Source organism: Trichomycterus rosablanca, chromosome 12 (assembly GCF_030014385.1).
Source record: "Trichomycterus rosablanca isolate fTriRos1 chromosome 12, fTriRos1.hap1, whole genome shotgun sequence".
In the NCBI taxonomy this organism is placed as follows: Eukaryota; Metazoa; Chordata; class Actinopteri; order Siluriformes; family Trichomycteridae; genus Trichomycterus; species Trichomycterus rosablanca.
Genome location: NC_085999.1, coordinates 36750251 through 36767604, shown reverse-complemented (window position 1 = coordinate 36767604; position 17354 = coordinate 36750251). Strand labels below are relative to the sequence as shown.

The following is a 17354-nucleotide window of genomic DNA, read 5'->3' as shown; positions in this document are numbered from 1 at the left end:
GACGACACTTTATAATAATTAGGGTAAATGTAATCTGGTGTCCACTTTCTTGTAGTCATTTATTTTTCTTACATTTAAAAATATTATCAATGTGCTCACTGAATGTGGAATGTGTAGAATGTTACACACACACACACACACACACACACACATCAGGTTGAGGGTTGCAGTGTGTTTAGAAATCTTAAAGTGCTGTTTCTGGTGTTTACTGTCGGTCTGGTTCTTCCTCTCTTACAGCTCGAATCAGTACGACAACACCAGTAATCTGGTTTCCATCAACATTCAGCTCGCCGTGCTGGCCAAAGTGGAGATACGAGGGTATGGTTCTGCTTCCACACACACTTTAGGCTGGGTAAACCCAACCGTACCATTGACTTTCATAAGATTGTAGCATTGATGGATCACACTCACCAGCTCATGGTCTCGCTCGCAAACGCACTGTGACGTAATCATGCACAAGCCAATCAGACCCTGAGATTTAATCAGTCAGGTCAGTGAAGGAAATGAAGTAGAAGTTAAAGATAGCACTGGATAAGATCATTTGGATATAATCAATTTTCCTGCGCACTTTGGCGACCCCTGGTGGCTTGCACGCGCCTTCTTTGCCACGTTTGAAGGATTCCAACAAAGAAACAGTAACAGCGTTTTTTAACATGTACAGAGGACCTCGCTTTTCTCCCAGTATTCCTCCACCACTTGTGCCGTCACATTGACCAGACAGTACGAGGTGCTGTGAAATTCTGTCTGACCCTCCTTTTTAAGACACGGATGGTTGCTTTGTAAAGCGCCTGGGCAGTAGATATGCATTAGAAAAGAAGATACAACTAGGGGTTTGGGGGAAAACAAGAGCTTTGACTCGCATTCAACATTCCTATTCATCCCAAAGCTGTTCAGTGAGGTTGGTGTCAGTAGGTGCTCCATGTAGGCCACTGAGATTCCTCCACAGAAAACCTGTCAAAAAACAGATTGAATTTAAGACTAACACTGATTTATCTTTGTGTGTGTGTGTGTGTGTGTGTGTGTGTGTGTGTACAGAGCTTCTGCTCCGGAGCAGATTTTCTTGCCCATTGCTAACTGGCAACCGAAAGACAATCCAGTGGTGGAGGACGACATTGGTCCACCAGTGCAGCACATCTATGAGGTACCACACTATATACTACTTTGACCCCAGGCTTCCAAACAAGCTGGAACATCCAGAGAAAATGAGTCAATTGTACTGCTTGCAAGCAGACTAGCACCTGCACCCTGTGACACCCTGGTACTCCATGTGGAGAGTCACAGTTTAATCTATGTATTTCTGCATCACTCATGCTCCCCTGAGTGGACATCAGGGGTCGCTGTTGCAGCATTAGGGAGAAACCTCTTCCGACCCTCACTCCCTCAGACACGCCAATCAGTGTCTGTTGCGTACACAGCCTGGTCAGTAGCACCAGCGTCGGTAAACTATACAAACTGTACATTTGGTCATATAATGATGTGGGCGGCAACCTCGTGCATTTCACAAATTGTGATGTGTACAAATTGTCTTTGTGTGTGTGTTTTGTGTGTGTGTTTTGTGTGTGTGTGTGTGTGTGTGTGTGTAGTTGAGGAATAGAGGACCGAGTGCATTCTCAAAAGCCATGCTGGATGTGGACTGGCCCTATCGCTACAATAACGGCTCTCTGCTCTACATCACCAAGTACGAGGTGGACGGAGCCATGAACTGCACCACCGACGTCCAGATCAACCCACTCAACGTCTCCGTACGTTCATACACACTTCTGATTCAGTTAGAAATGATCAGACTTACTTTGCGTACAACGTAGCACTGAGTCTTCACCTGTAATGCTTCAGGAGGTATCTGAGAGCTGCTACTTAATCTAGAAGCTCTCCATGTTCTCCAGGCTCCATTTTTTGCTTTTTAGCAGAGGCCGCCAGATTTTCATTTATCATCTCCTGGTACTTTTATGGAATTCATGAAAAGCCTTAAATCCTAACAAGGTTCTAAAACATTACATATCCTTTACAGTATTGAACAGTGAGTTTTAGGTTCTTTTTCGGTAGAACCATCAGAAATGTTCCTCAGATTAGTTAAGTAGTTTGGATCCAGTGCTCAGAAGATCTCACTAGCTTGACATTATTGTTATAATTATTTTATTTTTCTAATATTTGTATAAAATCCAGTAACGGTGTAAACGTTAAATAAACCTGATCTAGGGACAGTAGGAAATGATCAGTGGGCTGTTTGTGTTGTAGAACCCCATGTACTGGAACAAGAACACAAGCGTTTCCGGGGGCGACCGGCCTGAGGGACGAACTAGAAGCCACGTTCACCGCAGAGACCTGCAGGAGCAGAAAGCCGAGGAGGCCATGCTCACACTGGTACATCATCACCTCTGATGAGATCATTACTGTACTACTATAACATCATCACCTGATGAGATCATTACTGTACTACTATAACATCATCACCTCTGAATTAGATCATTACTGTACTACTATAACATCATCACCTGATGAGATCATTACTGTACTACTATAACATCATCACCTCTGATGAGATCATTACTGTACTACTATAACATCATCACCTCTGATGAGATCATCATTACTGTACTACTATAACATCATCACCTCTGAATTAGATCATTACTGTACTACTATAACATCATCACCTCTGATGAGATCATCATTATTGTACTACTATAACATCATCACCTCTGATGAGATCATTACTGTACTACTATAACATCATCACCTCTGATGAGATCATTACTGTACTACTATAACATCATCACCTGATGAGATCATTATTGTACTACTATAACATCATCACCTCTGATGAGATCATTACTGTACTACTATAACATCATCACCTCTGATGAGATCATTACTGTACTACTTTAACATCATCACCTCTGATGAGATCATTACTGTACTACTATGACATCATCACCTCTGATGAGATCATTACTGTACTACTATAACATCATCACCTCTGATGAGATCATTACTGTACTACTATAACATCATCACCTCTGATGAGATCATCATTACTGTACTACTATAACATCATCACCTCTGATGAGATCATTACTGTACAACTATAACATCATCACCTCTGATGAGATCATTACTGTACTACTATAACATCATCACCTCTGATGAGATCATTACTGTACTACTATAACATCATCACCTCTGATGAGATCATTACTGTACTACTATAACATCATCACCTCTGATTAGATCATTACTGTACTACTATAACATCATCACCTCTGATTAGATCATTACTGTACTACTATAACATCATCACCTCTGATGAGATCATTACTGTACTACTATGACATCATCACCTCTGATGAGATCATTACTGTACTACTATAACATCACCACCTCTGATGAGATCATTACTGTACTACTATAACATCATCACCTCTGATTAGATCATTACTGTACTACTATAACATCATCACCTCTGATGAGATCATTACTGTACTACTTTAACATCATCACCTCTGATGAGATCATTACTGTACTACTATGACATCATCACCTCTGATGAGATCATTACTGTACTACTATAACATCATCACCTCTGATGAGATCATTACTGTACTACTATAACATCATCACCTCTGATGAGATCATCATTACTGTACTACTATAACATCATCACCTCTGATGAGATCATCATTACTGTACTACTATAACATCATCACCTCTGATGAGATCATTACTGTACTACTATAACATCATCACCTCTGATGAGATCATTACTGTACTACTATAACATCATCACCTCTGATGAGATCATTACTGTACTACTATAACATCATCACCTCTGATGAGATCATTACTGTACTACTATAACATCATCACCTCTGATTAGATCATTACTGTACTACTATAACATCACCTCTGATTAGATCATTACTGTACTACTATAACATCATCACCTCTGATGAGATCATTACTGTACTACTATGACATCATCACCTCTGATTAGATCATTACTGTACTACTATAACATCACCTCTGATGAGATCATTACTGTACTACTTTAACATCATCACCTCTGATGAGATCATTACTGTACTACTATGACATCATCACCTCTGATGAGATCATTACTGTACTACTATAACATCACCTCTGATGAGATCATTACTGTACTACTATGACATCATCACCTCTGATGAGATCATTACTGTACTACTATAACATCACCACCTCTGATGAGATCATTACTGTACTACTATAACATCATCACCTCTGATTAGATCATTACTGTACTACTATAACATCATCACCTCTGATGAGATCATTACTGTACTACTATAACATCATCACCTCTGATGAGATCATTACTGTACTACTATAACATCACCTCTGATGAGATCATTACTGTACTACTATAACATCACCTCTGATGAGATCATTACTGTACTACTATAACATCATCACCTCTGATGAAATTATTACTGTACTACTATAACATCATCACCTCTGATGAGATCATTACTGTACTACTATAACATCATCACCTCTGATGAAATTATTACTGTACTACTATAACATCATCACCTCTGATGAGATCATTACTGTACTACTATAACATCATCACCTCTGATGAGATCATCATTACTGTACTACTATAACATCATCACCTCTGATGAGATCATTACTGTACTACTATAACATCATCACCTCTGATGAGATCATTACTGTACTACTATAACATCACCTCTGATGAGATCATTACTGTACTACTATAACATCATCACCTCTGATGAGATCATTACTGTACTACTATAACATCATCACCTCTGATGAGATCATTACTGTACTACTATAACATCACCTCTGATGAGATCATTACTGTACTACTATAACATCATCACCTCTGATGAGATCATCATTACTGTACTACTATAACATCATCACCTCTGATGAGATCATTACTGTACTACTATAACATCATCACCTCTGATGAGATCATTACTGTACTACTATAACATCACCTCTGATGAGATCATTACTGTACTACTATAACATCATCACCTCTGATGAGATCATTACTGTACTACTATAACATCATCACCTCTGATGAGATCATTACTGTACTACTATAACATCACCTCTGATGAGATCATTACTGTACTACTATGACATCATCACCTCTGATGAGATCATTACTGTACTACTATAACATCACCACCTCTGATGAGATCATTACTGTACTACTATAACATCATCACCTCTGATTAGATCATTACTGTACTACTATAACATCATCACCTCTGATGAGATCATTACTGTACTACTATAACATCATCACCTCTGATTAGATCATTACTGTACTACTATAACATCATCACCTCTGATGAGATCATTACTGTACTACTATAACATCATCACCTCTGATGAGATCATTACTGTACTACTATAACATCACCTCTGATGAGATCATTACTGTACTACTATAACATCACCTCTGATGAGATCATTACTGTACTACTATAACATCATCACCTCTGATGAGATCATTACTGTACTACTATAACATCATCACCTCTGATGAAATTATTACTGTACTACTATAACATCACCTCTGATGAGATCATTACTGTACTACTATAACATCATCACCTCTGATGAAATTATTACTGTACTACTATAACATCATCACCTCTGATGAGATCATTACTGTACTACTATAACATCATCACCTCTGATGAGATCATCATTACTGTACTACTATAACATCATCACCTCTGATGAGATCATTACTGTACTACTATAACATCATCACCTCTGATGAGATCATTACTGTACTACTATAACATCACCTCTGATGAGATCATTACTGTACTACTATAACATCATCACCTCTGATGAGATCATTACTGTACTACTATAACATCATCACCTCTGATGAGATCATTACTGTACTACTATAACATCACCTCTGATGAGATCATTACTGTACTACTATAACATCATCACCTCTGATGAGATCATCATTACTGTACTACTATAACATCATCACCTCTGATGAGATCATTACTGTACTACTATAACATCATCACCTCTGATGAGATCATTACTGTACTACTATAACATCACCTCTGATGAGATCATTACTGTACTACTATAACATCATCACCTCTGATGAGATCATTACTGTACTACTATAACATCATCACCTCTGATGAGATCATTACTGTACTACTATAACATCACCTCTGATGAGATCATTACTGTACTACTATAACATCATCACCTCTGATGAGATCATTACTGTACTACTATAACATCACCTCTGATGAGATCATTACTGTACTACTATAACATCATCACCTCTGATGAGATCATTACTGTACTACTGTAACATCACCTCTGATGAGATCATTACTGTACTACTATAACATCACCTCTGATGAGATCATTACTGTACTACTATAACATCATCACCTCTGATGAGATCATTACTGTACTACTATAACATCACCTCTGATGAGATCATTACTGTACTACTATAACATCATCACCTCTGACAGGATCAGTACATGTGACATGCAAAAAAAGCAAATAAATTTTTGACTAAATCAGAAGCAGCAGAAAACACAGTCATGTAATATGTGTATGATGTGTGTGTGTAGGACTGCGAGAAGGCTCAGTGTTTGAAGATTAGGTGCCAGGTTGGGCGTTTGGAGAGAGGACAGAGCGCCATCCTGTTCATCTACTCAAGACTGGCTGTGTCCACCTTCCTCCAGGTCAGAACATCTCGTCACATTACACTGATCAGTGTGGGCTCAGCAGTGCATCACCTATGTATTCATTCATTTATTCATTCATTCATTAATCTTCAGTGTACGGCTCATCTCGAGTAGGGTTGGGGTGGATCTGGCATCTGGATATATTGGGCACAGGATGGGAATACACTCTGTACCGGGAAGCAGTCCATCACAGGGCACCCACACTGACCACACATCACTCACTCACATCTAGTGGGCATTTGAGTAGCGGTGTCTCTATGTTCAGCACCCACTTTACCAGCTACACTATTATCACAGTCAAATAGAAATAAAATGTAGGAGTGCCACAGACTAGCACCTGCACCCTCTGACATGTGCAGTCACCTGTACTCCATATGAAGAGTCACACTTTAATCTATGTATTCCTGCACTACACATTATCCCCTGAGCAGACAGCAGGAGTCGCTGTTGCTGCAGCATTAGGGAGAAACCCTTATCTGGCCTTCCTCCCTCAGACACACCCGTCAGTGTCCGTTGAGGACCTAGCATTTGTACATTTTTACTACATCGTCTATGTTGTGTATGTAAGCTTTTGAAGGTGGACACCACTGTCAATGACCATCAGTCAATGGGGGTTGTGTGTGTGTGTTTTTCCAGTCGGAGGTTCAGAACCGATCATACGTGGTGAAATCATCAGCTTCATTCAGCGTGATTGAGATGCCCTATAAGAACCTGGTGTTTGAACTGCCTGCCAACAGCACATCTGTAAGTACCTGCACGTGGGTGTGATGTCTACAGTAACTTAGACAAGCAGACAGGGGGCATTTACTTTTTCACACCCCGTGTGTGTTACTTTTATTTACTGCACCACTTTCCTCTTCTGTCTGATCTTTGTAACTATTGTTAAATAAATCAGAAGGTTTGCCAGTGCCAAAACATTTGGGACAGGTGCAAATTAATACCAGGAACAGTGTGAAATCTTAAAATGGGTTGATTGGGTATAAAATGAGCATTAATAAAAGGATTGGTTGTTTACATTGATTCTTCTTAAACACTTGCAAGGGATTTAGGAATGTCACCATTTACAGCCCATAATATTATTGAAAGATTCAGAGACTTTGCGCTCATGTAGAAATGACCAGTGGACACAGTTTTAGGAGGCGAACTTTGTCCTAATTCTGTGCTGTCTGTTTGTGTGTGTGTGTGTCTGTGTGTGTGTGTGTGTGTGTGTCTGTGTGTGTGTGTGTGTGTGTGTGTGTGTGTGTGTGTGTGTGTGTGTGTGTGTGTGTGTGAAGGCGAGTCTAAATGTGGTGTGGGTGAATTCGGAGCTGACCCAGCCGGCTCCTGTCTGGGTGGTGGTGGTAGCCGTGTTAGCGGGTCTGCTACTGCTCGCTCTGCTAATCTTCATCATGTACAAGGTAAGCAGCATGTAGGGCGTGGTCAGACTAAAACTGAAAGATTTTAGCATTTGGTAATGGTTTGCCATTTTTGTCCATTTAGCATTAGTTAGTGAGTGATTGAGTGGACGTTACTGACTGTGTTTGTTTGTGTGTGTGTGTGTGTGTGTGTGTGTTGTTGTTTTTTTCTACAGCTGGGGTTCTTTAAGCGTGTGCGCCCCCCTCAGGACAAATCAGAGAAGGAACAGCTTCAACCACAGGAGAACGGAGACCGAGCGGCTGAAAACTGATTCACACTCCTGCACTCTAAACTCCAGAGCTAACACACATCCACATGTAGTGGTCTGTGTGTGTGTGTGTGTGTGTATAGAGAGATAGAGAAAGTATGTGTGCATGTGAGTGTGTGTGTGTGTTCATATAGAGAGAGACAAAGTGTGTGTGTATGTAAAGAGAGACAGAGAAACTATGTGTGCATGTGAGTGTGTGTGTGTTTATATAGAGAGAGACAAAGTGTGTGTGTAGAGATAGAGAAAGTATGTCTGCATGTGAGTGTGTGTGTGTTTATAGAGCAAGAGGGAGTGTGTGTGTGTGTGCATGCGTGTATGTAAAGAGAGATGGAGAAAGTGTGTGTGTGTGTGTTTATAGAGCAAGAGGGAGTGTGTGTGTGTTACTGGGCACTATCTGCCTCTTTCCTTCACTTTAGTGCACTGACCTGTGTAGGATTAAGACATTTCAGATCCAGTTTAGGATGCGGTGGGTGAAATCTTTGACTCTAGTGTTTAGAATGCGTACTACAACATCGGTAACATAAGATGCTAGGAGTATAGCACAGGAGTCTGCCATGTTTACATTTGTGAGCAGATTATGGTAGCGCTCTTGGGGACGTGCCTGACTGTGTTCTTTTAGACTGGCTTTGATCGAATTGGTTCAAATTAATGCAGTTTAGTTTGATTTCATTTCTTTTCATTATAAATAATAAGGATGAAACGTTGATTAATAACAGTTACGTTTGACAGATTCATGGATTAAATTAAATGTAAATGAATCAGTCTAAAACACTGAAAGATCAAGGTGCAAAAGTGATGTTTTGCAGATGATTTGCTCTGGTGTCAGTTCAGCGTTTTCAGTATTTTTCTGTTTGCTGCGTTTGGGGCGTGTGCCGACATAAGATCACTATAATCATGATTATTTATTTAAAAATGTTGGTAATAATTAGAGCATAAATTTTCTGGCTGATTCCCAGTCTAATGATATTATCGTCAGATTAGTAACATCTATTTTTGCTGATAATGTAAACACATGATACTAGCAAAGTTTTTAACGTACACTTGGCGTCTTTAAGAACTCATTTCTTTCCCTGGCATCTTGCCGTGACCGTTAAGTATCACGATTAATCATGCAGCTAGTTATTGGCACTGCTGTTTCTGAGGTACTAGATGATCTGATTATTTACACAATGGTCCTAATCTAAACTCAGCATATTTAATAATGATAATGGATCGTCAGTGTCATTTTATTACTGTTTACTAACTTCTTACACAATGTTTTTGTTTTAGGTTTTTTTGTTTTTAGTTTTCTACAGAATGAACTGTTTGATTTTTATTTCGTTCTCTTTGTTTTGATCAAGATCATGTTTTTGTAACAATTAATAACAGATTTAATGCTCTGTGATGGATATTTGCATTGCAAATGTAACATATTCGAATGAATCTCACAGTCTTTTAATCAATCTCACACTCTGCAGCGCCGGTGAAACATCAACGGCAAATACTGTTAATTATTGTTAAAAATAAATAACCGGATGTGTTATTTAAATAATTATGCTTTTTTATTAATATGTGGAAACATTAAGAAATGTGATTGTTTATGTTGACGACGTGTTCACCAGTGTATACATTAATAATAATCACATAAATACAGAGTTTAAGTTGGGATGTCTATGGGTGCTCGGGTGGCACAGCATTAAACTATGCTTGCCCACTACTGCTGAGATTCGGGGGATCCAGGGTTCAAATCTCAGTGCTACATGATTAGCTAATGCTCAAAGGGAAGGGGGGTAGGCATCCTAGCCATTGGGAGGTGCACTTGTCAGTGTGATCTCAGTGCAGGTCCCAAGCCAAAACCATATCTGCTGTGATGAGCACGGGTGTCTAAAACTTTGCATAAGACGTTATAATGAATTTCCACCCTTAAAATGTAATATTTGTAATGATGCATTAAATCCTGGCCCGATTCATTTATCCATACTGGGTCAGAGCAGACGTGAGCGGTTCACTTTGATGTTTCTCCTGGTCTGCACATCACACACACCACTATCAGACTGGTTCTGCTCTTCTGATGTGCTGCATCGATCAGAAAGTGCATTATTGATGACATTATTAATGACGATTCAGACCTATTTTGGGAAAACTGATTGAACAAAGCTGCTGGGTATTGTCATTCTCTTCCACATTCTGCAGTTCATTCTTCTGGAGCAGGTTTCCTCTCTCTGCTAACTTTGTACCTATTTCTGCATTACGGTTAATAAATAACTGATTTTTAACTCAAGATTTGTGTTTGCTCATCTGTGGTGCACGGTATAATGGAAACAACAAATAGTAAAAGATCTTGATGTTGAATTGACTAAATTACAACGCTAATCACAGCTGGACACATAATTCTGTTGGATTAACAGCATGTATCGGACATAAATGAGGTCTTAAGTAACATCTTAACATGGAACTTGTTTAGTTGCCTCATGTTTGAAATCTTGCAATAAAACCAGATCACTGAGGCTCGAATTGCATGTGCATCAATTGCAAAAACTGGAAAATAATTTCATGTGTGAAGTTCCAACAGTCATGGTGGTGAATATCAAATGAACAGCATCACCAAAGTGGAAGACAGGGAATATGATCTTCATGCAGCATCAGTATTTATGACCTTTTTTAGTGTAAAGAGCACAAACCTGGACCCCTGGATCGGTTTATCATATTTTGTACATCTGGGTGAATGTATGGATTCATGTTTGGAGGAGGCCAAAGAATGTTTTCAACCCCCACAGTGTTCAGTAACTGTTCAGTCCAGTGAAGGTTTGATTATAGTATATGTAACCATAAATAAAGTATATAATTCATACTGATGAGCCAGAACTTGAGGACCACCCCCAAAATGTGCATGGCACTGTTAGATGGGCTGACGGTGGTCCGAGGAGGGACAGGTTGATGGGCGGCCAAGGCTCACTTACGCCAGAAAACATGAAGGCTACGGTGTCTGGTAGGGACCAACACTAGGTGTACTATGGATCAAACTGCACATGATTTTAATCCTGGTGATGATTAGGTGAATGTGTGGCAACACACAGTGCATCAAGCCCTTCTGTCAAGAAGAAATCAAAGTGCCCGTACTAACTCCTCTCATATGGGCAAACAGGCTTCGAACTTGCTGTCGAAATGATGGAAAAAGGTCAACAGATCTGAAGACTCCTGTCTTTTCCAAAATCATGTGGACGATCAGGCACGTGCATTGTTAACTACAGGAAGAGATGGAACCAGTGGATGGAACCACTGTAGGATGATCTAACTCACAACGTACAGTTAAATGACTGCTGGAAACGTCCTGGTACTAGATACCACAGGTACCACATGGTAATCTTACTGTTTTGGCTCATCACACAGATAGCACTTTTATTCCAGAAGTGCTGGAATACAAGAGTGAACAGATTTGTTTATTTTAGATCTTTATTATGAATATACTGAGTTAGGCACGATGTCTTGGATGTTGAACTGATTTCTTTATTCTGTTTATTGTTCATCTGTAAACAAAAAGCTCAGATCACTCCCAGGTTCATATTCAGTCGTCTGCTTCCCCCTGCACAAAGAGGAAAAATAACATTAGGGCAGTTGTAGCCTAGTGGTTAAGGTGCTGGACTAGTAATCAAAAGGTTGCTGGTTCAATCCCCACCGCTGCCAGGTTGTCAGTGTTGGACCCTCGAGCAAGGCCCTTAACCCTCAATTGCTCAGACAGTATACTGTCACAGTACTGTAAGTCGCTTTGGGTAAAAGCGTCTCCTAAATGCTTAAAATGTAAATGTAACATTCAAAACACATCTAAGCAATTGTACGATGAAGGTACACTTGTCTGACCACTGGGTGGCGCTGTACTCCACTGGCGGACAAACTGCGTCCCAATCTATGGTGTAATGCAGCAGTACTCAGTCCACAAAGATCTAATAAAGCTGTGGATTTTCATTACACCCAACCACCAGTTGATCACGGCCTTCAAAAACCTGCAACCATCGATACGTAAGCTGGCCAACAGTATGTGGTCACTTTACCTTGTGCAGCTCATCAAACCGTGTCTTAATCAGCCTTGCTTTGTGCACAGCTGAACAGTCAGTCATACCTGAACCTCAATATTAGGAAGGGTGTCCACATACTTTTGGCCAAACAGTGTATGGTGCATAGTGACTGTAAACACAGTTTGCACCAACAGCAAGGTCACTTTATGCTGAGAGGAAATTCATCTGGCTGCTCAGATGTACCCCAAAAACCATCATATAAAAAAACAAATCTGGTGACTCTGTCCACAGCCAAGTAAGCTTGACATCAGTACAGGTTTAGAGGCTGCTGTGTAAATGTAGATTAATGTACTTTTCCCCCCACAAAGATTAGAAGAGTGTTTGGTGGACAGGTAAATTCAAACCCAACAACCAGACAGCATTGTTCCTACAGTACTGTAAAGCATGGTGGTGGTAGTATTCTACTCTGGTACTGTTGTGCTGCCAGTGGAAAGAGATCAAATAAAGCTATTGATGGCCTTCCTACAGTCCTGAGCCCAACGTTATTAAAACTATGTCATATTTTCTGACAACACACAATAAGGGTATAAAGGTCCTTGAGCTAATGAGCTCAGTGAAGCCTGGTACATGTTCTCAGTCGTTACCTCTGGAAGAGTCGAGCCTTGGTGGAACCGAGTAACGTGGCAGTGTTTCCTTCCACCAGAAGCATGGACCCTTCTCTCAATCCCTAAAAATACACCATTACTATTTCAGATGATCATTAGTGTGTTATAACAGGTGTGTGATCTTCACGTTCCTCACCAGTACACACGGCGTGTTCGGTTCCTCATGATACTGAACGATCCTCTGCTCACGAGTCTCCTACACAACAGCAGACTGAGATCAGTCAGATACCTTCATGACATCCAGATGTTCTTCATTAACAATACAGGAGACATTCAAAAAATGGTCAAAAGTATGTGGACACCCCTCCTAATGACTGACTAAGTGTTTCACCCAATGTCTATAGGTGTTTAAAATCAAAGAGAGGTCTTTAGAGCCCTGACCTCAATTTCACTTACAGTCTTTGGGATGAATTGGAACACCCATTGTGAGCCAGGCCTTCTTGTCCAACATTAGTGCTTATTTTAAGCAAATGGAGACCCTCAAACATCTTAGATAGCTACCCCAGAGGAGTAGAGGCTGCTATAGTCACAAAGGGACTCCATATTTCTGCCCATGGTTTTGGAATAGATTGTCCAAGCTAATGTTCAGGTGTCCACATACTTTTGGGCATGTAGTTATAGAGGTGCCTAATTCTGAGTCTGTTCTTCTCAACACTGATGAGTTTATGATCTAGAACTTCACCCTGAGTATTTCTAGACTTGTGTGTTCATCAATCCACAATAAGACAAACTGTCTTCAAATGAAGAAACTTTGGTACTGTTGCTGTTTATCCAGGGAGTGGGAATTTGGTAAAGATCACACCAAAAGCACAATATGCATTGCTAAAGGGAGGGGAAAAGAACCCAAGAGGAACAAATAGATCTGCTGAGAAGAATTTCAGGTAATCCCAGAATCATCTACCAACAAATCTACAAGCAGCTACAGAAATGATACAGCTGATATTTAGGAGGTTCACAAACTTCTTCTCACACCTGTCCACAGCTCAGGTGTGTTAATAAGAAGGAACGTGAGCGTACTGACCCCCATGTGCTTGTTGTGAGGATCGGTATCGAGGTAGTGAGGGTTGATGTTGAATGAGACGAGGCCGATGGAGGAGAAGCTGGGCGGGTAAACGATGGGCATGTCGTTGGTGGTGTTAATGCTGACGGTGGCGACGTTCGTGCCCGCGCTCGAACCCATGTACGGAACTCCGTCCTAAAAAAATACACACAACAATGAACACTGTAAACATAAACATGTACAATTGGCACATATTTGTAAACTCAGAGGCCTGGTGGAGAAGACTCACCTGTAGCACCCTCTTCCTAATCTCCATCACCAGCTGGTTATCATAGAGGGCTTTCAGCAACCGAAATGTGTTTCCTCCACCTGACACACAAATACACAATTAAACACTAACGGTTCAGAATACAACAGAATGGAGATGAACTAGAAACCACATCTGAGTCTCTGTACCAATAAAAATGGCCTCGGCTTTGCGTACGGCCTCGACGGGATCGGCAGCCTCGTGAACACTGTCCACTTCATAACCTGCAGGGTGATAAAGAACACATACAGTACTGATCAGCTCTGTGTGAACGAGTAACAACTAATACCAGTTAAAAATCACAAAGAGGTTCGAACCCAGACTCGTCAGCTTGTCTCTGGCAGTCTTGGTGTAGGCATCTCGATCATGGAGGGCATAGGGGACAAACAGGATCCTCTTCACCTTCCTGAGACACACATCATTGTCAGCATAGGACTTTACTGTTTAACATAAGCGCATGAAATTTAGAACCAGTGGAACTCTGTAAGTATACGATCCTGTGATTATAGAACACATGGAACAAATTAACCTGAAAACCTGTTTTGCATCTGATGCCGTGCTGAGTGGCAGCCGATTGCAGCATCTCCGTTCTTAGAGATGTTTATTAACCTATATTAGGTTAATACGCTTATTTACTATGCTTACTTTTCCCCTTAACTTTTATCCTTTTATTCATTCAGACGCGCAGTTTATTAGTTATTGGTAATTTCTGAGCGGGATGAAGAACAATACTCACTTTTCCTATTCACACAAGCAGCTTATGGAGCTTCGTAAATCTGCTTTACATTCTGTTGGTGTTACCATTTAATGTACTGACTGTGAGCATAGAAACCTGAGAGTATAGAACTGAAAGTGTGCAGTAGGTCTCTGGGAACAAAGGACTGAGGGAACACAGAGCCCTAAAAATATTAAACCACTGGAAATATAAAACCCATAAAAACATAGAATCCTGGAAATAAAGAATTCTAGATTCTTGGAAAATAAGTCCCTGGGAATAGATACATGGATTTTCTTTATCTGTGACAACATAGGAATATTAAGCTCTGTTAATACAGGAACCCTCTAGGCTAAACACTTTGCATGGATGGTTAGTTATTGATGCTGCTCAGATCATAATAAATTATTTATTTTACTATCGTTCTTCTTTACCCCTCATCCTATGAAATACATTACACTCTACACATCTACAGGTAGATGTTTTGTGGACTTACTCTCCAAAGAAGTCCCGTATCTGCTGCTGACAGTGCTGGAGATATCCCCCACCGTGCAGAGTCGAATTAGATACCAGCAGCAGTCGTCTGTTCATTTTCAAACCTGCTGATGTCCTTCAGTCGGAAACACACGACCAGACGAGTTTCTATATGTAATGCTGATGGAGAACGTTTGTTCTCAGTCAGTCTGTGATCTTTGTCCTAATCCTGCAGTTCAGTGAATGATCTAAAGGAGAGTGTAGATTAGATTACATGACTTTACTGCACAGCTTCTATCACACCTACCATCAGAGGGTCAAAGATTACAAAACTCCTGCTTTAAAATCTGCAGCTTAAAGCTGAATCAAAGTTTGTTGCAGATACAAAGAAAAAGAAATGTCTTTCTTTTATAAACATGACTGAGAGAAACAGGCAGAGTGCAAAAAGCAAACAGAACATTAAAGCTGTAGTATGTGTGTTTGGTGATTTGGGGATTTAGAGACCTCTCTGGCATAAATATGTTACTGCAGGTCATTTGTCAAGATTCTTCAGTCAGAGGTTAATAAACATTACAAGCTTATTTGAGGAGGATTAAGCTTGAAATGAGCGACTGCTCTTTTGATTCATAAATTAAGCTCTGGCACGAATAACAAGCCAGGTATGATAATTGTTAAGAGGGTTTTAAATGCTGGACAGGCTGATAAACCAGTAAGACAAACTGAACACCAGCTAAACTAAACAAATCAAACCAAACAAACTAAGACCAGTAAAGTAAACTGTACCAGTAAACTAAACTGTACCAGTAAATTAAACAAGACCAGTAAAGTAAACTGTACCAGTAAAGTAAACTAAACAAATCAAACTAAACACACTAAGACTAGTAAACTAAACTGTACCAGTAAATTAAACTGTACCAGTAAACTAAACAAATCAGACCAAACACACTAAGACCAGTAAACTGGACTTTAAAAATAAAACACAAACGTTATAAACTGAATAACCAAATCAAATAAAACAAAACCCACACAGATAAAATTAAATTGGACCATAATGTTATACAAGTTTTTCTTTTTTGGGTACTGAATCACTATATTTTAAAGTAAAACAAAATTTTACAAACTGAATATTTAATTAATGAATAGAAGAAAATAAAAACATATAAATAAAAAACATAAATAAACGTGTTACCGAGCATTGCTGCTCCTGTGTTCATGTGATGGTCATATGATCTGCACCTTCACCATACTGAACCTTCAAATTTAGTCATTTTAATGACTTACAACTATAAACACCACACTAAACTGTTTTTGAGTTTTAAATACTTAATAAACTTGTGCTTTACACTTTTATTTAGTTAGTAAAAATGTTTCATGTTACTTTTAGTTTGAAGCAAGAAATTGCCGGTTGTGTCCTGAATCACACATAACACCCTATTCTTAGTGCACTAAAGGCTTGACAAATTCTCATTATCTGATTTTATATATACCAGTACACTGTATTTCTTTGAAGTGTGTTATTATTTGTTATTTTATAGATTTTGTTTTGATTTTTTTTTTTTCATTTATTGTAAGTTATAAAACGGAAATAAATAAATAGTGCACTATGTAGTAAACAAAGTGTGATTTGAAACACGTGATTTGCGTTAACGCTGTATTCAGAATTAAGGACTTTTTACTGTAGCTCTTGTAATTACCTGAATAAAATCCTAAAATGTCAGGTGATATAGTGTAGTATAAGTAATTACGACGGCGTATTAGGGCCACTAAAGAAAAA

The 17354-nt window shown here is 39.5% G+C and overlaps 2 protein-coding genes across 2 annotated transcripts in view; one reads left to right on the top strand and one right to left on the bottom strand.

Annotated features, from left to right (window-relative positions):
- Positions 1–10687, top strand: part of itgav (integrin, alpha V) — a 47560-nt gene extending 36873 nt beyond the window's left edge. The window contains exons 23-30 of the mRNA XM_063006250.1: positions 238–318; positions 1036–1141; positions 1584–1742; positions 2236–2361; positions 6648–6761; positions 7401–7508; positions 8039–8161; positions 8335–10687. Coding sequence (XP_062862320.1) covers positions 238–318; positions 1036–1141; positions 1584–1742; positions 2236–2361; positions 6648–6761; positions 7401–7508; positions 8039–8161; positions 8335–8430 — 913 coding nt within the window. The 3' untranslated portion in view covers positions 8431–10687. The remainder of the gene's footprint in view (positions 1–237; positions 319–1035; positions 1142–1583; positions 1743–2235; positions 2362–6647; positions 6762–7400; positions 7509–8038; positions 8162–8334) is intronic.
- Positions 10688–11892: 1205 nt separating this feature from the next.
- Positions 11893–16833, bottom strand: si:dkey-69o16.5 (Alpha-aspartyl dipeptidase-like). Its single transcript, XM_063006186.1, has 9 exons — positions 16770–16833; positions 15603–15828; positions 14709–14797; positions 14541–14615; positions 14374–14453; positions 14106–14279; positions 13221–13280; positions 13064–13146; positions 11893–11989 (listed from the first exon to the last, which is right to left on the bottom strand). The coding sequence occupies exons 2-9, from the start codon at positions 15695–15697 to the stop codon at positions 11923–11925; spliced, it is 723 nt and encodes a 240-aa protein (XP_062862256.1). The 5' UTR covers positions 15698–15828; positions 16770–16833; the 3' UTR covers positions 11893–11922.
- Between the last annotated feature and the right edge of the window lie 521 nt (positions 16834–17354).

Coding starts and splice junctions, on each gene's coding strand:
- si:dkey-69o16.5 (XM_063006186.1), bottom strand. CDS start 15,697: ATGAACAGACGACTGCTGCTGGTATCTAATTCGACTCTGCACGGTGGG. Junction 13,281..14,105: donor CTCACAACAAGCACATGGGG/GTCAGTACGCTC, acceptor GCTGTTGTGTAG/GAGACTCGTGAGCAGAGGAT. Junction 13,147..13,220: donor CGAACACGCCGTGTGTACTG/GTGAGGAACGTG, acceptor GTGTATTTTTAG/GGATTGAGAGAAGGGTCCAT.